This window comes from Chiloscyllium punctatum, chromosome 3 (genome assembly GCF_047496795.1).
Source record: "Chiloscyllium punctatum isolate Juve2018m chromosome 3, sChiPun1.3, whole genome shotgun sequence".
NCBI classification, from domain to species: Eukaryota; Metazoa; Chordata; class Chondrichthyes; order Orectolobiformes; family Hemiscylliidae; genus Chiloscyllium; species Chiloscyllium punctatum.
In genome coordinates this window covers 81,472,759-81,497,626 of record NC_092741.1, presented here as the reverse complement: position 1 = coordinate 81,497,626, position 24,868 = coordinate 81,472,759, and the positions used below count along the sequence as shown (strand labels likewise).

General features: G+C 42.1%; 1 protein-coding gene across 3 annotated transcripts; it reads right to left on the bottom strand.

The window, feature by feature from the left end:
* Nucleotides 1–7,157: 7,157 nt before the first annotated feature.
* On the bottom strand, nucleotides 7,158–21,220 carry vgll2a (vestigial-like family member 2a). 3 transcript variants are annotated; one of them, XM_072555813.1, is made up of 5 exons: nucleotides 21,100–21,220; nucleotides 20,464–20,724; nucleotides 19,498–19,786; nucleotides 17,580–18,053; nucleotides 7,158–8,228 (listed from the first exon to the last, which is right to left on the bottom strand). In XM_072555813.1, exons 2-5 carry the CDS (start codon nucleotides 20,542–20,544, stop codon nucleotides 8,185–8,187), a joined length of 888 nt encoding a protein of 295 aa, XP_072411914.1. In that variant the 5' UTR covers nucleotides 20,545–20,724; nucleotides 21,100–21,220; the 3' UTR covers nucleotides 7,158–8,184. The 3 variants fall into 3 exon arrangements, with proteins under 3 accessions (XP_072411914.1, XP_072411907.1, XP_072411918.1); XM_072555806.1 differs by lacking the exon at nucleotides 21,100–21,220 and having other exon boundaries at nucleotides 20,464–20,824; XM_072555817.1 differs by lacking the exon at nucleotides 21,100–21,220 and having other exon boundaries at nucleotides 7,158–8,087; nucleotides 20,464–20,823.
* Nucleotides 21,221–24,868: the final 3,648 nt, after the last annotated feature.

Below are 24,868 nucleotides of genomic sequence, written 5' to 3'. Positions count from 1 at the left end.
CTGACAGCACCTTCCCATGTAATGCCAGGAGGTACAACACGTCACTGATAAAGAGCCCAAACTCTCCTTCCAGGTAAATGTTCTCCTCTACATTAGGGAAACTAAATGGAGATTGGATGACTGCTTTGCGAAACACATCCACTTAGTCCACAAGCTTGACATTCCAGGTCCTGACCTTCCAATTGCTTGGTTTTTTAATTCTTTTTTTTTCATGCTCACATTGGTGCACTCGGCCTGCTGTAATGGTTCAGCTAAGCTCAATGCATAGTACCTTCTCTTTTAAGGAGACACATTACAACTTTCTAGATTCAATCTTGAATTCAATGCTTACAGACATGAACTCTAGCGTTCATTTTGCCGTTAACGCCAAGTCTGTACCAATAATCTGTTTCTTTACTACAACCATAACCACTTATTTGGTATTTTCTTCCATGACATAGCTTTTAATCTCTTCTGTGCTCTAACCTAGACCTCCACTTTTGTTCCATCTCCACCTCCCTCCTCCTAACAGTAGAATACCCATCACAATTCTGTCTCTACTCCATTCCAAAGAAGATGCAGAATGAGAGCAGCAGACGATGAGATGCAACCAAACTAGTTGTTGTGCCAGCAACGCAAGGTGCAGAGCTTCAAATTCACTCACCTCCATCACAGCTAAACAAAGGCAGGAGTGGTCAGGAAATGCTCTTTTTGCTGAAAATCATGGCCCTGCAGCAATTCCAAAGAAGAGACATATTTAACTCAAAATATTAACTTAGTTTATTTTGTCATTGATACTGTCATACCTGTTGACTTTTTATGAGATGTTTTGGTTTTATTTCAGATTTCTAGAATCTGGAAGTTTTTTCCGTTTGTTATACTAGTTCACTTTCTATTATACTACTTGCCATGCTTTGCTGACTTAGTTTTGCCAATAATTTGTACATGGACCTCTCTAATTGTTTTACCTGAGGTGTTATCAATTCAGGAAAAAAGCCACAAGCCAATATATATCTCTAGGGAACATCACTCATCCCATCCTATTGAATAGAGCACTATTTTGTATACTCTGTGACTTCTGTTATTAAAAAAAAATTCACTGTCCAAGCCAATAGCTTTCACTTTTGTTAACTTTTATGTGTGTGATGATAGGTATATAAAATACATTATCATATTTGGAATTTGGATGGTTTTAAGAAGAGAAGCATTTGAATGTGGGCCAGTGTTTTGATACTTCTAAAAAATACAAATTAGAATGTAATTCTGGATCACTGATCTAAACTTTTCAGTTCCAAGACTTGGGAGAACCCCTGGAGTGTTGATAGAATAAGATGTTTAAACTTTTGGATTTATAACAGAAAGTGCATATATATTAAGCCATAAAGTATATGAAAACACCAGAACTTTTAGTTGAGAAGAATTAAAGTATCAAATTCAGAAGTATGTTTTTAGCTTTCCTTCAAGCAGACGTTTGTTCAATTCGGAGGAAACCAGCAAAGTGTTTTCTAGTTTGCAAAATCTCTAAGCCCAGAGAATTTGTTATGTTGAAAACATTTAGTTCATCTGAATTGTGAGAAGTTTATGCCATCAGGCTCAGAGAGGAATCATAAAATTGTCTCTACAGTTCAAGGGAAAGAAACTGGAAGAAGTCAGTTAAGTGGAAACGTAAAGAATTAAGGTAGGAGTATAGTTTCTCTAACATCAGTCTGGGAATTGGATAGTGTTGAAATACTTGTGTTAAAGTTGTTCTAATGCCAGGATATGGATAAACAGTTGTGTTTGTATTACTTTTCTGTTGTGCAATAATCTTAAGTTCTGTTGTTAAAGAACATTTACAGCATTTTTTTAATGCTTCAGTGATTAACCATTTTGTTAACTAACTAAACAATAAACAAGATACATATGATCCATCAAGCCAGGCCTTACTTGCCCAAAATTACCATCAGCTACTCATAACAGATGGAACCTTGTTGCATGCCCACCTAAAAGTTCATAGCCTACTACTGCTACTTCATTGTTAGTTCATCACAAAAAACCTATGCATTATTTATCCCTCACAAATCCATTCTATTTCTCTCCAATCAGCTCAGAATTATCCAAATGCCCAATCACGCTATTCTCAATAACAGTTTCTAGTGACTTCACCACAACTGACATTAAACTAACGGCCCCAAATTTTCTAGTTTATCTTTCATATCTTCCCTAAATAGTAAAGTAAATTTGCAATTTCCCAATTTAGTTGTGTTTGCATAATGGAATTACACTCTGTGCATTATGTTGGCATTAATTCCATATTGGGCTATTTTGGTCAGCAGGGACCATTCATTAAATCAATCTCACTTGGTTTTGATCATCTCTTGCAGAATGTGTGCGTGCATGTTAATTTTTTACATTATCACAACTGACTTTGAATACATTTTAAAGTAGGTTATTGTGATGTTTTAGAGAGAGTTCCTGTATTTTGATTCAGCAACAGAGAAGAAATATCAATATATTTCCAGCTGGGAATGGTGGGTGGCTTGGAGAGGAACTTGTAGATGCTGATGGACTTTTGCATCTACTACATTGTCTTTCTAGATGGTAGATATGGTGGGGTTTGCAAGGTGCTGTTGAAGTAGCCTTGATGAATTGCTGCAGTGTGTCTTGTAGATTTACACACTGCTGCCAGTGTCAGTGGCTGAGGGAGTGATGTTTAATGTGGTGGATTGCTTTGTCGTGGACTTATCTATTCTTTTTGATGCTGCACCCATCCAGGTAAATGGTGAACATTCTCCTGACTTGTGTCTTGCTGATGGTGGAGAAAGCACAGCAAGTCAAGTTGATGAAGGATCTTGCCTGAAACATCAACTCTGCTGCTCTTCTGACGCTGCTTGACCTACTGTGTTTTTTTTCCAGCTCCACATTTTATGGACTCTTGTTGATGGTGGGTAAAGTTTGAGAATCAGGAACTTGTTTCTTTTTAAATGGTCCTTATGTATCTGCAAGGAGTTCATATAATACCCCTAGGCAATGCATCACCAATGGGTTGGGTGGTTGGCAAGCTTGTAACAGAACACAGATCCCTGAAAGTTGCCACCCAGATTGACAGGGTTGTTAAGAAGGCATACAGTGTTTTGGCCTCTATTAATAGAGGGATTGAGTTCTGGAACCAGGAGGTTATGCTGCAGCTGTACAAAGCTCTGGTACGGCCACACTTGGAGTATTGTGTACAGTTCTGGTCACCGCATTATAGGAAATATGTGGAAGCTTTGGAAAGGGTGCAGAGGAGATTTACTAGGATATAGAAGGAATGTCTTATGAGGAAAGGCTGAGGGCCTTGAGGCTCTTCTCGTTAGAGAGAAGAAGGTTGAGAGGTGACTTAATAGAGATATACAAGATAATCAGAGGGTTAGATAGGGTGGACAGGGAGAGCCTTTTTCCAAGTATGGGGGCGGCAAACATGAGGGAACACAACTTTAAAGTGAGGGGAGATAGGTATAAGACAGATGTCAGAGGTTGTTTCTTTACTCAGAGAGTAGTAAGGTTATGGAATGCTTTGCCTGCAATGGTAGTAGATTCACCAAGTTTAAGTGCATTTAAGTTGTCATTGGACAGGCATATGGACATACATGGAATAGTGTAGGTTAGATGGGCTTCAGATTAGTATGACAGGGCGGCGCAACATCGAGGGCCGAAGGGCCTGTACTGTGCTGTAATGTTCTATGTTCTAACCGGCCTGATTTTCCTTTCATTCAAGTTGCAGTGTAACTCCTGCCATTTAAATCCATGAACGGAAAGTCAGGCCTATTGAATGGCTCAACATTGGATGTCATTTTTTCTATTTTTCAACCTAGAAATTTCTCAGGTGATATTTGATGGGGATGGGAGGAGTGGAGGGGAATAGGATCGCACTTTAACACAAATAGTCCCATCATCACTCTGAGTCTGCCATTTAAAGGGAAAGTGAATTGACATCTCGGTCCAAAATACAGATAATTGGCTGTTAGAAGTCAATAAATTCTGATTAGGATTGAGTTGCGTGGCTAAATGGGAAAACAAAAGGACAACAGACATTCGTAATTCACATTTGACCATGATGCTGAATTACAATAAGCTTCAGCTCCATGCAGCACATGAATTAGATGTTTCTTGGAAAAGACCAATTTTATCTTTGTTCTCTTTTATGTGGTGACAATCAGTTAGACTTTCCAAAAGAGTGTGAAACCGGAAATCAGCCGCTCCCTCCACGTCTCTCAGGTCACGTTTCCATTGTCCCAGTCTAAGACCATAAGAAATCAGAGTGGAAGTAAGACCATTCGGCCCATCGCGTCCACTCCGCCATTCAATCACGGCTGATGGGCATTTCAACGCCACTTACCCGCACTCTCCCCCGTCTAACTTCATTCCCTTCCCTCACCATCACAACCTAGCGACTTGAAAACATGGTCCTGAGCGTCCTCCGCCCGACTGGGAGCAGGTAAACCCTATTGCTCCTTGCTCTAGCCCCACATTACACCCACCCAGCCCAATGTTTAGGTGAGGGGCTGCCGGGCACTGAACAAGCTGCCTGTGGTGGGGGGGGGGGGAGGGCGCTGTTTGTGCCCAGTGTTAACCAAGCCCACTCCAACACCGGCATCTACAAATCAAGGCAACATCGCGTCACCAGCTCCCAGGAGTCAGATTAGATAAACTACAGACAAAAAAAATCTATAGATGCTGGAATCCAAAGCAGATGGGCGGAGTCAGATTGACTCACTTCTGGACTGTACTGTCGACACATACTGTAGTTTAACGCTGCTTTGCTGGCGATAGAACTACAGCATAGATTTTGATTGGATCGAGCGGTGTATTGAATGGACGCAAGGTTTTCCACATGTTTAATGTTTAAATTTATTAACACAACGTCCAAGTGATTCAGATGAGAAGTGTTGAGATGTCAGAAGAAAAATCATCAACATTTACTTTACAGATATCCGTTTGGGTGGAGAGATGAAAAGTATTTTACAGCAGGCTTTAGTTTACAGTTTGTCTTTGCAAATTAACAACGACCGATTCGAGTGGAAAGTTCAGCGGGGGGTCTTGTAGCTATATCCTCCCGATTACTTTGTTTGCCACACCCCGATTGCCTAACTCTGTACATCCTCATTGGTGAGTTAGGGGGCGGGGAAGAGAGAGAGAGCGAGGGGAAAACAAACCTATGGTAATAATTAAGTCAATTCTTGGACAGTAGCGAGAATCTCTGAGATGGTCCATCGCCGGTTTATGAAATTTCGTTCAACATTCTCAGAATTCCACAGTGTTTTACGGCGCAGTGGTTTCCCTGAGCTGTTTTGTTATTGGAGCTGACCGATCGAATACATTCCTACGTGAATAGCTGACAAACGATCAAAGTAACCTATCTCACCGTCCTCGGGGCTGCACGCGAGATATTTGAAACCAGCCCTCGTATATTGAGTAGTCATGGACGGCTCAGAAACTCGGACTGAATCGAAGACAGGAGCAATTTTAACTGGAAACGACATGGTGTGTTCTTGTGAAGCGCAGCTGTAATACAGTGTTGTTCTGTTTGGCCTTCAGGGAGCACACCATGCCATCCGAGATTGCCTGCTCGGTTTGAAAAGGAAAGCAGGACCAAGAGGTCATTTCTTGCTGGCAAAGGTGCTGCTTCGGACGCGCTCTCTTTCCTTTTTAGGGTATGAGGACTGGCTAGTGGAATTGGCTCTGACTGACGGCCCTACTCCAGCCCCAATTAGCACCCAATAATTTATTAGTTTCTACTTTCAGATTATGCGCTAACTTTACAAATATTCCAGCCATGGAAACATTAGCCGGCGAGTGCTCCCTCTCAGATAGCAGGCACCTTGGAACGGATTCACTTCACAGGCCTGAGAAAAGACGGCTTTGTCTTCTCAGTGTCATATCCGGGTAAATTTAAAAAATGCCGCACTTTCAGGGATTTGTCAACACGCTTTCTGCACCAGACGCAGAACTGTGATGGTGTAAAGTCACATCATTCCTAATGCCACGGGCGGCTCTGTTAATTTTGTCAACTGAACGATTACAAGACAGATTTCTATCCAATCTTTTTTTTCACAATTCCTTCTGGAAGTTTGTATCCAACTCAACTCCGACCAGATTTAATTCTGTAACGTTCATGTCGACGTTATATTCCAATCTGATGGGTGTCCGCGGCCTGAAATTGACATATGACCGGCGGAAATTCACGGCTTGGGCAATTTCAGATGCAATCTTATTCGGTTCAGGCGCCCTTTATTCCCAGAGAGGCAAACCACATCGAAACACTTGGGAGTGATGGGTTAGGCAGAGTCGGTGAAATAATGACAGAAACATTGAGGGGACACTTCTGACCTGGGCTCGCCAACTCGCGATTTTGTGAATGGGGAAGTGAGTGGGCGGGAAACGGTCCGGTGGGTACCGCCGACCAGATAATGTCATGTCCACATCCCACAGCCGACATAACCCAGATCGGCAGGCCTGACAGACACAGCGGAATACGGCCGCTTTCTCTACCCTGTAATCCCTGTTGTAATCCCCTGCTCCCCAGATGAGAAAATACCGAATATTACGCACAGACACGGAACTCAATTTAAAAGCAATCCCCCTCAAACTGCCCAACTTGTTACTGTCCCCAGTTAAACAGAGTGAGGCTGCGAAGGAAGCTTCTTGCAGCTGATATGTCGGCAAACAGTCGTTTCAAAAATCGTCAGTTGTTAGGACAGGCGCTGGGAGGGTAGAGGGAGAGACATGCAGCTCAATAACATATACACGCGAGCCCAGGGCCAGCAGAAACACATAAAAGATCTAGTCAGTGGAATAGTCAGAGAGAAGAGCCCGTCGGCATGTGAAAACTTGAGGGGGAAGTAAGAAACATTTATTGTCACCACAATGAAAGGCCCGAGCTCTAGAGACGGGACAGGGCCTGACTCCTTGGAAGAAGCACCACTGGTCTGCTGGTAGTTATTCCTCCCCTCACCGCTGTCTAGGCGGGTATCCAGCATTTCCTTCTCATTCCCAATCGTCTCTTAAATAAATCACTTTTGTTACAGTTGAAACAAGACATCCATAACTAATGTAAGTCTCCGCGCGGACATGCTCTAATGTACACTATTTTGGTTGGACGGTTTACCAATTTGCTAAACCCCAAAACGGCAGGAAATGTCCACAATCCGGCTCCCGGCTTCAATTCACTTACTCAAAGTTTAATAAATGAACACACATGGAAATAAAGTTAACACATATTCACACTTGAAAACGAGCCGTGTCCGAACAATACAATTTTATACAGTCTTTTTTTTTACAGAGGTATTTGAACTACTTGTATTCCGCCCATGAGCAGACTCAGCGTGTTTTGACAGTTACAAAACAATTCTCCAGAACAGCTTAAAACAAGGCAAACACTATAGAAAAGGAAGCCACGCAGAATTTATCAACTAGAATTCATCTGTCAGAGAGAAAAAAATATCCTGGTGGAACTTGAAATTGGCATCGCACCCCCCCCCCCCCAAAAAAAACCCCAAAACCGTTGGTTTCCTCCGCTCAGAGAGATCTTGGAGACTGGCAGTCCCACACGGACAGCTGCTGGGAGTACCAGCCGCTACTGAACACGTGTGAGTACGGGGGAAAGGCACGGACTTAACACGCAGAGTGTGGCAGTTTAGCCCAGTCAGACTGCCCATTTTTAACATTAAACATTTGTCACGAGTAAACATTTGTATCGTAGTCCTGTCACAATCAACACTGAAAACAAAACTGTTTGCATTTTAATCTCGGCGAGCAATTTGGAGTCTATCAGAAGGTCCCAGTCACAGCTAGTCCAGTTTTATGAGTCCGGGACGCACTTTCAGGGTAGAATTGATCAAGTAGAACTTGGTTCAGCCGCCTGGATTATTTTTTGGTGAAAAAAAGAATGACTACTTTGTTGAAAAGGCTCAAAACACCCCAAAACCGCTTCTTCTTGTAACGTCCCTCTGATGATCGGAGTCTTGTCCTTGTTTGAGAAGTTTGTAGTTTTAAAAATAATTCGTTTGTAATTTTGTTTTGATTGAAGCGTTTTGCTGTGTTAAACACTCAGCTTACCAGAGGTCCACCACAAAGGGGGTAACGGCGAGCTGAAACCGAGATCAAAATCTGTTACACATTGTACACAGAGGAAGAGAAATGTTTCAGGTAGAAAATACAGGGAGCCGAACGAGATGGTGGGGTGCTCTAAAACCAGTAAAGATCCTTGTTTTTTTCCTGGTGTCCCAGACCTGAGAATGTAAAAAAAACAAAAAAAAAGTGGAAAGGATATATAAGCAGAACAGGGACAGAGTTACAGTGTTAGAGTAACGTTCTGAAAGTTGGAACATATAAGGCATTGAAACAGATAGAGAGAGCACCCACTGTAACACGCGCGAGGTTATGAAAATTGAGCAGGGTACACCACAAGCCGAGAGGAATATATAGCGCATGAGTACAGAGCATAGAAAGAATTCACTTCTCAGTTAACTGCTACAGAAACACATTACAAATCTGTTTCGGTTTAATAGTGGGAGAAATATACAACATCTTCGTTTCGCGTGTTTAACGTAATGAAATATCCGAAGACGGGAAGCTGATGAGACCTTTCAGATCCACCTACCGTCATTTAAACTTTTCACATCGTTAAATTTGTTTTAACTTGTTTCGAATTTCCTTTCACTGCCACAAAACATGCAAGTTAAAAAAAAAGCTTCGCTGAAAACCACAAACATAAATCCCAACATTGTCAAAGTACACCCCTGCTGTAATATTCGCAGATAGCTCAGATATCAAGCTGAAAATATCATAAACATGTCTAAACAGTTCGTGTATCACTTTCTCATGGAACATAAATGGAGAACACAAATGTCTTGCCCTCTGTCCGCTGCAATTAGCGCTTGTTGTGAAGTTTTGCCGATAATTAATTGATCTGATGAGGATCAAATACATAGTCCACACACCCTTAATATTCCTCAGATCATCCAAATGTATCAGTGGGAGGATAAACTGTATCGAACTGTGAAAATAATTCTGAATATCCAACCAAATTGATACTTTTCTCTGACCAAATTTCAAAATATAACGCTCAGTCAATAGTGAGATGATATCGAGAAATCCTAATGAGCCGAACCCGAAAATCCCTGACATTTTTCTGGTTCAAAGAGATAATTATCTGCAGCCAGGACGTAAACTCTTGCAATTTAGGTTATTAAGTAATTCTGATTGCAAATTTAGAATGCTGTGCGCGGCTTCAACAAACGTTTCTGCAACTGAAGCTATGTGATGGGGTTATTGGTTGACTTTGAACAGTCGAGTTGCATGGCAGCGACTAAATGAAACAGCCTCCGGATGCGCCCCATTGGCCCCGGGTTGTATCTCCTTTCCTTGAATACTTCGGTATTTTCTAAACAAATCACTCCTAAATGTGTCCATTTCGGCGGGGTCTATTTTTTAAAAATTAACAAAACATTTGCTCTGTACTATTTATACCTGACTACAGCATTCGGTGAATTATAGTCTGTCAGTCACAAATGAACTGTTAATAGCATATATAATTGGACGTTTCTCTGCATTTTTCTTATATAGTTAACAAATCGTGTTAACTTAACTTCTGTAGTGGGGAAAATGCTTGAATCTCTTGTCAAGAAAGAAACAGCAAGATATCTCGACAGAAGTTGTCCCATTGGGGAGACTCAGCATGGGTTCATGGAAGGCAGGTCATGTTTAACTAGTTTACTGGAATTCTATGAAGACATTACAAGCATGGTAGACAATAGGAACCCAGTAGATGTGGTGTATCTAGATTTCCAAAAGGCATTTGACAAGGTGCAGCACAAAAGCCTGCAAGATAAAGGTGCACATCCTTCACAATGTATTATCATGGGTAGAGGATTGGTTAACTAACAGGAAGCAAAGAGTGAGAATAAATGTGTGCATTTCTGGTTAGCGATCAGTGACTAGTGGTGCGCCTCAGGGATCAGAGTTGGGACTGCAATTATTCACAACATGCTTAGATGATTTGGATTTGGGGACCATGTGTAGTGTGTCAAAGTTTGTGGCTGATAGTAAGATGAGTGGTAGAGCAAAGTCTGCAGAGGATTCTGAAAGTTTGCAGAAGGACATAGATATCAAGCTGAAAACATCATAAACGTGAATGAGCAAAGGTCTGGCAGATGGAATACAATAAAACTGACTATTATTTTAACGGTAAAAATTGCAGCATGCTGCTGTGCAGAGAGACCTGGGTGTCCTTGTACATGAATCAGAGAAGGTTAGTTTGCAGGTGCAACAGGTAATTAAGAAGGCAATGGAATTTGTCCTTCATTATTAAAAGGATTGAGGTTAAAAGCAGGGAGGTTATGTTACAACTGTATAGGGTGTTGGTGGGGCCACACCTGGGGTACTGTGTGCAGCTCTGGTCTCCTTACTTGAGAAAAGATGTACGAGCACTGGACGGGGTGTAGAGGAGGTTCACTAGGTTGATTACAGAGTTGGCAGGATTGGTTTATGAGGAGACACTGAGTAGACTGGGATTATATTCATTGGAATTTAGAAGAATGAGGGGGATCTCATAGAAACATATAAAATTAAGAAGGGAGTAGATAACAGAAGCAGGGAGGATGTTTCCACTGGCAAGTGAGACTAGAACAGGAGGGCATAATCTCCAAATTAAGGGGAGCAGATTTAGGACTAAATTGAAGAGGAATGTCTTCACCCAGAGGGTTGTGAATCTGTGGAATTCCCTGTCCAGTGAAGTAGTTGAGGCTTCCTCACTGAATGTTTTTAAAGCTAAGCTGGATAGATTTTGATCAGTAAAGGAATTAAGGGTTATGGTGAGATGGCGGGTAAGTGGGGCTGAGGCCTCAAAATGACCAGCCATGATCTTATTGAATGGCAGAGCAGGCCTGAGAGTCCAGATGACCTACCCCTGCTCTTCGTTCTTATGTTCTTATGTGTTATTGTGCATTGTCATTTACTCCGCATTTGTCGTCGTACATCTACACCCATAGTTTAATTTATATGGTAGAATCCTGTTGAATACTTGCGACAGAGCTATTACATTGACAATTGATAAGAAACAATATAAGGATCAAGTTACAACTACTGCAAAATGTGCATTAGTCTGAGATCCAAGTAAGTTTAGGAACAGAATGGTGCTGTTTGTTAACACATTGTTTTCATATTTAAAGCCTGTATTTCAATAAAAGAAAAGAACAAATATCTCCTTTCTGTGCTAACTACATAACTTAAGTAACTCGCCATGATATAATCCCCACATGTCTCAGAGGCACACGCTGTTCATGCTTTGGCACATTTCATGCAAGGGCCTTAGAATGGCTGTGTGGAGCAGTAGGCATTCTTGTGAAATTGGGATTAAGGGGCACTATTGTGCCAGAGAAACAGAAGGATCTAACCTGTGATTCAGTTGACTCTGGAATATACAAGTCTGACACTGGCAGATGGCAGGAACACCATTTGCCTGCAGTAATATAATTTATAACAATTGAGTAATATAATTTATAACAACTTTGAAAATAATTAAATATAAATATTCAATTTTTCTTGAATTTAATCAAGTGAAACATGATATGATATAAAACATCAATAAAATGTTGCCATTTATGGCCAAATCACTGAGGTGTGAAGTCCTTTTGTGCATGTACCATTCTGAAAGTAATGTTATTTCTTAGGAGTTGGCTTGATTTTATGAGACTGCATTTAGTAACTGCTTGATTGAATAAGGATCTGGCCGTATATTAGCCCTTTGCTCCTCTTATACCTTTATAAACTCCATTGAAATGTTTTTAATGTGTGAAAGATGGATATTCCTGATTATACTTGAATTCCTATGCCATAAAATTTAAAATGTAGCTGCATGTTGAGCCAAACTCCCTATGTACTTCCAAACAAATGATTTAATGTGAAGTGTTGCTGGTAGTATAACATCAAGCTAAAGGGTATATTTTCATCTTTAGTTTATTCTGTATAACAAAATTGCTCATGAAAATATTTCAAGTTTGTTCCTAACCATGAGCCCAAATCTCTGAGGTGTACTTCTAACACACAAAGCTGAAGCTGGTTTTACATGATATTTATATCTGATACAAAGTGTATAGACTGTCTTAGTAACAATTGTGTAATGATACTATAAGTACTCAGTTATTGTAAATATCTGTTAGCAGTGCAAAATATTCACCTCAAATTATCAATGATGATCCATTGTACAAGATCAATGTTTTCATGAAACAATTTAATTCAATGAAATTCTACACTTAATCTATCTTTTAAGAAAATAAGAATTTGTTTGGGAAAAAGGTAATCTAAGTATATTTAGAGAATCAGTGAAACCACATCACTTTAATTCCCTGGATCACCTGAGACACTGCACGTTATTAAATCAAAGCTTCATGAGCTGATTGTTTAATTTATCTCACAACCCTACTTTCCTTATTCATAACACAGTGTATTGATATTTTTCAGTCTAAACAATATTGTATTGATCAGGACAATTTTGTAGGATAGACAATTCAGCTCTCAAGGTTTCATCACATTTTCCTTCCTAATTAGTATTCTTCTACAAATCAATTCTTGAATTCAAAGGTTTTCAGTAACACTTTTTAACAGTTAGTACTGCCAAGGATAACATTCATTTTTCATTGTAACATGTACTATTATTATTTGCAAACAGAATAATACAGCTTGACCGACTATTAAGCATCATTGTTCCTGACACCATCAGGCTGATTTTCATTTGGAAATCTCATTGAAAAAGTAAAGAATGCCCAGATTTTCATTAAAATTTGCTGTTCCTGTCTCCACTAGAACAAAACCTTTCATTTCTTTGTTCAATTTATTTCAATAAAGGCTATGGTTTCTATTCAGGTTACATCAGGTTTGTCTATAAAAGGACTTTTTAATGATCACAATTTTCCTTTTATATGTGCTCAATCAATACCAATCAGTAGCACATGAATATAGATGTGTTAGTTTTTCCAGACTCATGGATAGGATAAATAGACAAAGTCTTTTCCCTGGGGTCGGGGAGTCCAGAACTAGAGGGCATAGGTTTAGGGTGAGAGGGAAAGATGTAAAAGAGACCTAAGGGGCAACGTTTTCACACAGAGGATGGTGCGTGTATGGAATGAGCTGCCTGAAGGAGTGGTGGAGGCTAGTACAATTGCAACATTTAAAAGGCATCTGGATGAGTATATGAATAGGAAGGGTTTGGAGGGATATGGGCCAGGTGCTGGCAGGTGGGACTAGATTGAATTGGGATATCTGATTGGCATGGACAAGTTGGACCGAAGGGTCTGTTTCCATGCTGTACATCTCTATGACTCTCTAACTCTACAATCCTTTTCCTCCTGAAGAAGTACTTTTAGTATCAACATAATTGGAATACTTTCCTGAAGTATTGCTTTTCATCTATATTTTGTTTATTCATTGTTTGAAATAATGTACTCACTAATATTTAATTATTTCCAACTTAAATGTATTAAGCCGGTTTTGTTTCAAGAACCCTATTACAGTAGCAAGATTTCTATTTGTATCTGCTTGCAATTATTGATAGATCCACTCTATATTTTTATTATATTTGACTTTAATGTCAGATTTTTAGTGGCCACATTTATTTATCTCTTTATTCCATTACAGAAATATTCCCTAGTTAGACTTTAATCTTTATGCCAGCCTGTACAGAAGGACTTCAAACTAAGATCAAACCCTGGCAGGAAGATGAACCGTGAGTGCAAAGCAAGTTCAGTTATTTCTCCATACACATTGCTAGATTCACATACAGACTGTGAATGCTTCAACAAATTTGATACTTCATAAATTTCTGATATTGGAGTTCATATGAGTGGATTTAATATGCATGCAATATCACATCGCACTATCTTCCTCTTTAACTAACATTCATATCAAGGAGATAAACATGAAACCAGAATAATTAGAAAACACTAAAATGTATATATGAAACAATAATGCATGTCTGGTATGTGAACATAAAGTAATAATTTTACCTTGGGGTTCAAATAGTGAATAAGGTTTGAAATCAAACCATTTAATCATCTAATTGATCAGATTACAACTACAGTGTACATATACAAATTTTACTACTATAAAACATTCCATTATTTGTCATTTATATCTGTATTACTGACAACTGATCCCACAACTCTCAGTCCAAGTATTACGGATTATTCTTTTTTGAGTACGTTTCACAGAACTCCATGGAAATTGTTGAGCACAATAATAAAAGCTCTGACAAGCAATTTGCAGTACGAAGCTTAGAAAATTAATTGATTAAGTAGGATATCAATGTTCTTGTTCCTCCAAACTGAGAATCAGCTGACCTGCATGACCTTCTTTCTCAGTATAGTCAAATTTATTAATTTTTCACAGGCCCTGGACATCAACATTTCTTAATTTTACTTTTTGCAATTTCCTCCCTTATAAGTTTCAGGCTTTTACAATATAAATTTAATGTGACTAACTTGCTCTTTTTTTGATGCATCTCTTTAAGTTCTCAGTAAAACTAAACCAGCACTTAGCAAACTACTCAGTTCAAAGTTTGGGAAAAGATTTGTAGCTCGGGTGCTTGTTGTTGTGGTTCTGTTCGCCGAGCTGGGAATTTGTGTTGCAGACGTTTCGTCCCCTGTCTAGGTGACATCCTCAGTGCTTGGGAGCCTCCTGTGAAGTGCTTCTGTGATCTTTCCTCCGGCATTTGTAGTGGTTTGTCTCTGCCACTTCCGGTTGTCAGTTCCAGCTGTCTGTTGCAGTGGTCGGTATATTGGGTCCAGGTCTATGTGCTTATTGATTGAACCTGTGGATGAGTGCCATGCCTCTAGGAATTCCCTGGCTGTTTGATAAAGACACTCTATACAGTCAAGACAGGAATTCTTGGACATCATCAGAAATATACACATGGACAAGGAAGGAACGGCACTGTTCACCACCATCAACAAAACCCTAGCCAGAGAAACAATAGCCAACCTGCTGGACATACAGAGCAGACAACAGGACAGTGAACCTATCAACAAAGACGGCATACTCAAACTACTGGACCTGTGCCTCACAACACACTTAATATTCAACAACCAAATATATGAACAAATCAACGGCACACCCATGGGCTCACCCATCTCTGGACTCATAGCAGAAGCGGTAATGCAAAGATTAGAACAAACAATCTTACTGCAAATTCAACCCAAACTCTGGGTCAGATATGTGGATGACACCTTTGTAATCATTAAAAACACAGAAATAGAGAACACACACTGGATCATCAACACCACACTCACAGGAATCTGATTCACTAGAGAGGAAGAAAAGGACAACCAACTCCCATTCCTAGACGTGATGGTACAGAGAACACCGAACGGAGAATTCACCACAAAGGTATACAGGAAAGCCACACACACAGACCAAGTCCTGAACTACGAAAGCAACCACCCCAATACACACAAAAGAAGTTGTATCAAGACACTGTTCAAAAGGGCCACAACACACTGCAGTACACCAGAACTGCAAAAAGAGGAAGAAGAACACCGATACAATGTATTCGCCAAAAACGGATACCCGCGCAATTTCATCAACAGATGCCTAAGGGAAAGACAACGGAATGAGGACATGCCACAACCCGAAGGACTAGCCTACACTACCATATATCAAGAGCATTTCTGAACTGACAGCCAGACTACTGCGACCACTAGGACTCATAACAGCACACAAACCAACAGCCACTCTCCGACAACAACTCACCAGAACGAAGGACCCGATACCCAGCATGAGCAAAACCAAGGTAGTGTACAAAATCCCGTGCAAGGACTGCACAAAACACTATATAGGACAAACAGGAAGACAGCTAACAATCCGCATCCATGAACACTAACTAGCCATGAAACGACACGACTAGCTATCCTTAGTAGCCACACACGCAGATGACAAGCAACATGAGTTCGACTGGGACAACACTACTATTATAGGACAAGCCAAACAGAGAACAGCTGGGGAATTCCGAGAGGCATGGAACTCATCCACAGATTCAATCAATATGCACATCGACCTGGACCCAATATATACCGGCCACTGCAACGGACAGCTGGAACTGACAACCGGAAGTGGCAGAGACAAACCACTATAAATGCCGGAGGAAAGATCACAGAAGTGCTTCACAGGAGGCTCCCAAGCACTGAGGATGTCACCTAGACAGGGGACAAAACATCTGCAACACAAATTCCCAGCTCGGTGAACAGAACCACAACAAAAACTGCTCAGTGTTTATTGGCTTCCTCTAGATTGTAGGGGAGTATCTAAATTCACAGTAATGTAAACCTCTTTGAATTTTCAGCTTTATGAACACTGTGGTTGAGTAATATTCCCAAAATAAATTACAACACAGGCTCCATGTTTGATAGCCCGGACTTTGCAGTTGTGGCCTATAGGAGGATACTGCCATCATAGAAGAGGTATATTACATCCATAGAAATTATTTAATGTCGGGTTTCTCCTCTTTTCTTTTTATAGTTGCACACTCATGTTGTAATACAGTTTTATGGTGCCAAATATTCTCTTATTCTTTATCAACCATCTGCCAGCAGTGAACATGTAGAGCAAACTATTTCATTGTGAAACGCACCACAGTTGAGTCTAATCCTAGCTTTATCTCATAAATAGAATTCTGTGTTTTTCAGCAAGTATTACTTAATTTCAGCTCATCCCAGGACTCTGATGTTAGTCCTGGCACCTCCATAGTTATCGACAAAGAAATGTGATGCCCATAACTCACCTCCTGCCACCCCATATCCTGTCCATTATTTACAAACCACAAGTCAGAAGGATGATTGAATGGTCTCCACTTGCATGAATAGTACATCCTGACAACACTGAAGAAGCTGAATACAATCCAGGACAAAGCAGCCCTGTTGATTGGCACTCAACCACCACATTAGACATTCAATATCTCCACCACAAATACCAGTGCATATAATCTAAAAGATGCAGTGCAGCAACTCACTGCTGCTCGTTTGACAGCACCTTCTAAACCATTGACATCAGCTACCTCGGAGGACAAGGACAGCAGATGCAAGGAATCTCTCACAACTGAAAGCTCATTCTGGCTTAGAGTTATATTGCCATTCCTTCACAGTTATAGGTCAAAATCCTTCAACATCTCCCCTAACAACATTATGATGTACCTACATCACGTGGACCACAACAGTTCAAGTTGGCTCACAACGAGCTTTTCAAGGGTAATTAGAAAAGAGCAACAAATTTTACTCTTGCTAATGATGCCCGTATACTGTGAGAGAATAATGAAAGTATTATACCAAGCATCAAGCCTGAGAGCTTTATTCCCTGCATTATTTATCCATGCACTGGAGAGTGCAACTACTCATAGACAATTGCAGAATTACTTAATATTTATCAAAATGATTATGCAGTGCCTATTTTATTTTCTCTGTAACAGAATTCACTTATGTATTCATTTCACCTAATGATACAAATTGTTTTTATATTAGCAGTGCACGAATGTTTTCAGTGTTTGAACCCTTTTCGGCTTTTTGATCTCTGTATGAACTTTCTTTGAAAGTATTTACCTGCATCCATATTGAGGTTAAGGCTTTGGCTCATGTCACTGGTGGGCCCTGTGAAAGCCCCTGTGGTCCATGCAGAGGCAGTGTCACTCTTGGGCAGATCACACGGGGGTGTAGGGACAGCAGGAAACCGATGTGGCCTCACTGAAGGCACTAACAATGAACTGTAGCGTGGGTCAAAAGGTGCACCCATCCCATATACATCATGCATACTAGGCCGTGTGTAGACGGAGCTCTGTGTGTTGATGGCACTGCCCAATGAATAATGATGATGGTGCCAGGGTTCAGGAGCTCCTTGGTGCAGGTGAGTGTGCAAAGCTGCACTTGAATATGGGTCAGCTCCAAAAGGCAGCTCAGTGGGAGCTCCAGCCAAAGCACTGCCCAAACTGCTACTTAGGCTTGCTGACATGGAGGGTTGATAAGCACTGTTCCAGAAAGATGGAGGGAAACTCCGTTGGTTCATTGGGAAGGCACCATCTGAAAGAGAGAAGAGGTAATGGAATTATCAATTATTATTAACAACAGCGAATACAATCAACCAGAATAAAATCTTCAAGTGAAACCAATTACTCTGGAATTAATACATAAACACAAATTAACATAATTCTCAACAAATCAATTAGAACACAATACTCCATGTTACTTGGTGAAAGTTAATTAATTAAAATAGTTTTCCTCATGAAACGTGGCTTAATGATCACCCCAATGATCGCTCTGTTTATTTCTTAAATAGGAATGCAAATAATTAAAGTAACATAATTTTAAAGGATCGCACATTTTCACTTTGCAAAATACCCTTTCGAAATATCTTACGGAAAGTCTTCTCCCTTTTCTATGGTCGGGTCAGCAACTCATGAACAGCGACGGGCTCCAGTGAAACATAAATATTATTTAACTTCCAAAATATGAGCTCAAATTCAGTTTAGGGATACAGTTTAGGAGCTACTGGAGAGCGGAACACATTTGAGAATTAATTTTTTGGTGGTAAACTAAAATACCGCGTTCTCACATTCTTGTTCAATTCAAAATTTAGATGCGATCATTCTTTATGGGAACCTGAAAAGTGGAGCTAACCGCCGGCCACTGTCATTTAGAACCCACTCTCGGTTGCCAACAATCAGAACACCAAAGAGCAGTATGAACAAATGATAGCTCAAACCCCAGAAGTTTAACAAGGTACGTGTCGGCTTGTATAAAACATCCGTTCACAGTAAGTGAAGTGCCCCCTCGGTGCCCGGGCGGCGGTGTTGCATCTGCGAGAGTTTCTGAATGTACAAACGATTTAGTGAAACTGTAATTTAAGACCAGCCTGAAGAGCTTGCTACTTGCAATATTCACACTAGATACGTGACTAAAACGAACTAAACGAAAATTTGAATAATAATATAAGACGGGGCGGCTGGAATTGTGCACTTTCGTTTAAGATTAATAACCCAGATGGAAGAAAATCCAAGAGACAGTGTGTGTGATTTACACCGAAGATAGAGTGGCTTGGATAGGTCATGCCAGTCTAACTCTCGCTCCAATTGTACGACAAAATTGCGAAGGGCACATTCATGATTGTCCAATGTACTGACATTTACAGACATTGGGTCTAGTGTACCATTACTAAACGGATCTTGATATATTTAGGTTGCACTCAATTTATACCGTCACTCCAAATAATCTACTCCATTGCGCACAGCGTTTAAATTCAACTAATGTGGAAATGACCATTTTATAGAATTTCCAACCAGAACTGGACATTATTTACAACTCTTCGATTTGACCAGGGTTTCAGTCATTTGACAGAACGCCACAGGATTAGTAACATTGCGAATGAAACTTCTGCTTTCGAAGATTTTTGTTCTTCCTCTGGGATTGGCAGGGTGTTCTGACAATTGCTTGTCAGGAGGGAATCGCTGACTTTCACTGAACTCACCTCGCCAAGAACTCGTGCTGCCTCTTGAAGCTTTCGAGTCGCTGCTGGCAGGAGTGTAACTGCTGGGCTGACTGAGTGCCCTTGTAAAATGTTCATCAACAACACTGCTAATGTCACCCTGGAAGTAAGTGAAGAGCACGCAGCGGGAACTAAGGTACTCTGCTTCAGGGGGACGGTCTTTCTCGCCGCGCGATTCCTCCTCTTTGATGGTAGACCCATGGACAGAAAATGACCCACTGATGTTTGTACTGTCCGCCGCTTCTTGCATTTTCGAGTAAAACGCTAGTTTCTGTGAAAAGAAGAGGGGGGTCCGCAATCACAGCAGGTGCCATGGAGCAAGTGAATCAGCAATGACTCAATCTGAAGTTAGATTCGAAAGTTAGTTAGTGAGAATTGCTTCTCAATGAATTGTGACAATCTCAGGTCTGACAATCTATTGAATTCTACATGCGCAAAATAGCTACATTTGCCAGCTCAAAGGTCTGGTTAAGTCTTGACGGCTCGATTTTTAATAAGTGACACCACCCCATCCCAACTCCCCCCCCACCCCCCCCAGCCTTTCTAACGTATGTAAAGCCACCAAATTCCCAACAGATTTGACAATCTGTTAAAATGAGAGCCACGGGACTCCCTCGCTATTTGGAACAGAACGGTAGTTCAACGCACACAGGTCCCCAGATTTGGACATTGTCAGAGGAGAGAGTGGGGGGAAATGTCCGTCTCGCTGGCGAGGAAACGCGAAGCAAAACTTGTTGCATGTGTTGGCGCAACTTTACCACGGGCGGTTTATCAGACCTCAATCAGAGCTTTCCAGGAAAGGTTAATTAACGCACAGAGCAACTTAAGGAATGCATGTTAGCGCTTTGCATAAATCAACCGCTAATTTGAATCAAATGGGAAAATGCTTGGAATAACATTATCTGTATCAAATGACTGGTTACTGCGCTTCCAACTTCCCGCACGTACCTGATGGTGGTAAGGACTGTAAGTTGCTGTAAAATAAGGCTGGGGACCATACACTTGGTACATAACATCCAAACAGCTCATGGCGAAGGCTGGATTCACCAACTGGCTTCAGGAGAGGTAGAACACACGCGATGAAGCTTCATGGACGGCCGTGTCCCGTGTACGCGAACATCGCTGCCAGCCGTCAAAAAAGCGAGGTACCGGTGTGTTGTCCCGTCTTCTGTCCTGCTGGCGGACTTACCCACCCTCTCCGATCCGACTCTGCAAAAAAACAACACCAAACATTTAAAGCTGACGGGCAGAAGCGCGACGTCACCGCGCGCCTGTGCGAGGCGGCCGCAGTGGCTAAAGCAGCGCTGCAGAGTGGGTGCAGAGCAAACAGGAACAACACAGCTCGGAGCATTGGCCCCTTTCACACCCCCTCCCAACTCGCTACTCTGTGTGCATTAGCTAGTCTTTAGAAACAACTAGGAAAAACAATAAAACTACATTTCCATTTTGGTTTCTTAATGATAATATTTTTCTTCAAATGATATTCTTGTAAGATCTTCATAAGACATATTTTCTGAGGTAAATGATAGTATATCGTTAGGTTGAAATTACACGTGAAATTACTCGATGTATTATTTTACTGACCACCAGCTGTCTTATTGGTTTCTATTGGATCGTGCTGTTTACTGTAATGTTCCATTCTGTTGTCCGTAACTGTCTCCCCAAAAGCTGCTACATACGAGCGACTGTAGAAGGAAGGAGCAAAATTATGTTTGTGTGTGTGCAGAGAGGTCATAATGTGCCAGAGTTCTCAAAGCAAAGTCTGTGCCCTCAGGACAGTGAGATTGTGCACAGAACACCATGAATCTTCACTTGTCCTCCCAAAATACCTCAGAACCCCCTGCCCATTGGTCCAGTCAGTGCCATTACTATAAAATACAATATTAAACAGGCCATTTAGTCCATCAAATGTGCTCTGACATTTAATAAGATCATGGTTGCTCTGATAATCATTAATTTTCATGTGTGATCTCTACAATGCCTAATTTACTTACTGATTAAAAAAAAAATCTATCTCAGCCTTGAACATACCTAATGGTCCAACATTGTCAGCCCTCTGAGCTTTCACATTTAGCTGCATGACATTTATATATGCCAGCTAGCCAGCTGGAAACGTTCTGCACAGCAATGTTATCATCCAAATGACCAGTGCATAGAACGTCCTGCTCAGTAACCACACTCTAGTCTGACACATTTCTGGGCATTGATGTGTGTGATATGGTGAGTATGATCAGCCACCAAACAGATACTGAGGGATTGGAACCTCTTCTCATTGCAGTACACCACAGAATTGGCTTCTGTTGCCCACAAAACAATGTGTGAGCATTTAATGATACTCTGCGTCAGTGGAAGACTTGCAATCCTGATAAAAAAAGAAACCCTTTGCTCACTGTGTTTGCTTCATTCTGATAAAGGGGAATGAAATATTTTCAATGCTCTTTGCAGAGGTGTCTCAGTGACTGTGCTGATGTAAGCAGCCTGCATGACGTTGGAAATACCACCTGCTCCGGAAGACTTTAAGATGTAGGAGCAGAACCAGGCTATTCAGCCCATCAAGCCTGTCCTGCCATTTAATGAGGTCATTGTTGATCTGGTAATCCTCAACTCCACTTTCTTGCCTTTTTGGTGTAACCTTTAATTTAGTTATTGATTTAAAAAATCTGTCTACCTCAGCCTTGAAAATATCTATGCCCCTGCCTTGACAGCACTCAGTGGTAAGGATTTCCACAGATTCACAAAGTCTTGTAAGAAGAAATTCCTCTTCATCTCTGTCTTAAATGTGTGACTCCTTATTCTGAGTTTATGTCCTCTGGTCCAAGACTCTCCCGAAAAGAGAAGCAACCTTTTCACATCTGCCATGTTCAGTCCCGAAGAAACCTATATGCTTCAATAAGATCTCCTTTCATTCTTCTAAATTCCAATAGGTATAGGCCCAATTTATTCAACCTCTCCTCATAAGACACTACCTCCATACCTTCAAACCTTCTCTGGACTGCCTCCAATGCCAGTATACTTTTCTTTGGATCAAGGTCAAATAACTACTTACAGTATTCCAGCTATGGTTTGATGAGTGTCTTGTCTAGTTTTAGAAAAATCTCCCTATTTTTATACTCCACTCCCTTTGAAATAAAGGTCAACGTTCCATTTGCCTTCTCTACCATGTGTTGAACATGGTGCCAGCATTTTGTGATTCATGGATGAAGATTCCCAAATTCCTCTGTTTGTTGTTTACTGTTGTCATTCTCCATTTAGATAATAGTCAACTGCTCTATTCTTGCAAAAGTGTGCAACCCTATGTTTGCCAACATTATGTTCCATTGACCAGGTTATTTGCTGCCTTCGCCTCTGCGCCTACTTCTCCAACCAGGATTCTCACCCACTCTCTGACGACCCCTTCTCCCGCCTCCAACACACCCCATCCACCTGGACATCCCGTGCTGGCCTCTTACCCGCCCTCGATCTCTTCATATCCAACTGCCACCGCGACATTAACCGCCTCAACCTGTCCACCCCTCTCACCCACTCCAACCTCTCACCCTCACAACTCCCACAACTCCCTCTGCTCCAACCCCAACCTCACCATCAAACCGGCAGACAAGGGAGGCACAGTAGTAGTTTGCCACATTGATCTTTACACCACTGAAGCTATACGCCAACTTGCAGACACCACCTCCTACTGCCCCTTTGACCATGACCCCACCTCCCACCACCAAACCATCATCTCCCAGACCATCCATAACCTCATCACCTCAGGGGATCTCCCATACACCGCCTCCAACCTCATAGTCCCACAACCCCGCACCGCCCGTTTCTACCTCCTGCCCAAAATCCACAAACCTGACTACCCCGGCCAACCCATTGTCTCAGCCTGCTCCTGCCCCACCGAACTCATCTCTGCATACCTCGACACGGTCCTGTCCCCTTAGTCCAAGAACTCCCCACCTACATTCGGGACACCACCCATGCCCTCCACCTCCTCCATGATTTTCGCTTCCCCGGCCCCCAACGCCTTATCTTCACCATGGACGTCCAGTCCCTATACACCTCCATCCCCCATCACGAAGGTCTCAAAGCCCTCCGCTTCTTCCTTTCCTGCTGACCCAACCAGTACCCTTCCACTGACACCCTCCTTCAACTGACTGAACTGGTCCTCACTCTGAACAACTTCTCTTTCCCATCCTCCCACTTCCTCCAAACCAAAGGAGTAGCCATGGGCACCCGCATGGGCCCCAGCTATGCCTGCCTCTTCGTAGGATATGTGGAACAGTCCATCTTCCACAGCTACACTGGCACCACCCTCCACCTTTTCCTCCGCTACATCGATGACTGTATCGGCGCTACCTCATGCTCCCACGAGGAGGTTGAACAGTTCATCCACTTTACTAACACCTTCCACCCCGACCTCAAATTTACCTGGACAGTCTCAGACTCCTCCCTCCCCTTCCTAGACCTCTCCATTTCTATCTCAGGCGACTGACTCAACACGGACATTTACTATAAACCGACCGACTCCCATGCTACCTAGATTACACCTCCTCCCACCCTGCCCCCTTTAAAAACGCCATCCCATATTCCCAATTCCTTCGCTTCCACCACATCTGGTCCCAGGAGGACCAATTCCAATACCGAACAACCCAGATGGCCTCCTTCTTCAAAGACCACAATTTCCCCTCAGACATGGTTGACGATGCTCTCCACTGCATCCCCTCCACTTCCCGCTCCTCTGCCCTTGACCCCCGCCCCTCCAATCTCCACCAGGACAGAACCTCACTGGTCCTCACCTACCACCCCACCAAACTCCAGAGCCATTGTATCATCCTTCATCATTTCCGCCACCTCCAAACAGACCCCACCACCAAGGATAAATTTCCCTCCCCACCCCAATCAGCATTCTGGAAAGACCACTCCCTCCACGACTCCCTCGTCAGGTTCACACCCCCCACCAACCCAACCTCCACTTCCGCACCTTCCCCTGCAACCACAAGAAATGCAAAGCTTGCACCCACACCTCCCTCCTCACTTCCCTCCAGGGCCCAAGGGATCCTTCCATATCTGTCATAAATTCACCTGCACCTCCACGCACATCATTTACTGCATCTGCTGCACCCGATGTGGCCTCCTCTACATTGGGGAGACAGGCCGCCTACTTGCGGAACATTTCAGAGAACACCTCTGGGACACCCGCACCAACCAACCCAACCGCCCCGTGGCTGAACACTTTAACTCCTCCTCCCACTCCGCCAAGGACATGCAGGTCCTTGGCCTCCTCTATCACCAGACCATGGCAACATGATGCCTGGAGGAAGAGCAATTCATCTTCCGCCTAGGAACCCTCCAACCACAAGGGATGAAT

Excerpts from the sequence above, each read along its gene's own strand:
- vgll2a (XM_072555813.1), bottom strand. The coding sequence starts at position 20,544 with ATGAGCTGTTTGGATGTTATGTACCAAGTGTATGGTCCCCAGCCTTAT. Across the intron at positions 19,787-20,463 it reads ACAGTCCTTACCACCATCAG|AAACTAGCGTTTTACTCGAA; the intron begins GTACGTGCGGGA and ends TTCTTTTCACAG. Across the intron at positions 8,229-17,579 it reads TAACCTCAATATGGATGCAG|GTCTGGGACACCAGGAAAAA; the intron begins GTAAATACTTTC and ends TTACATTCTCAG.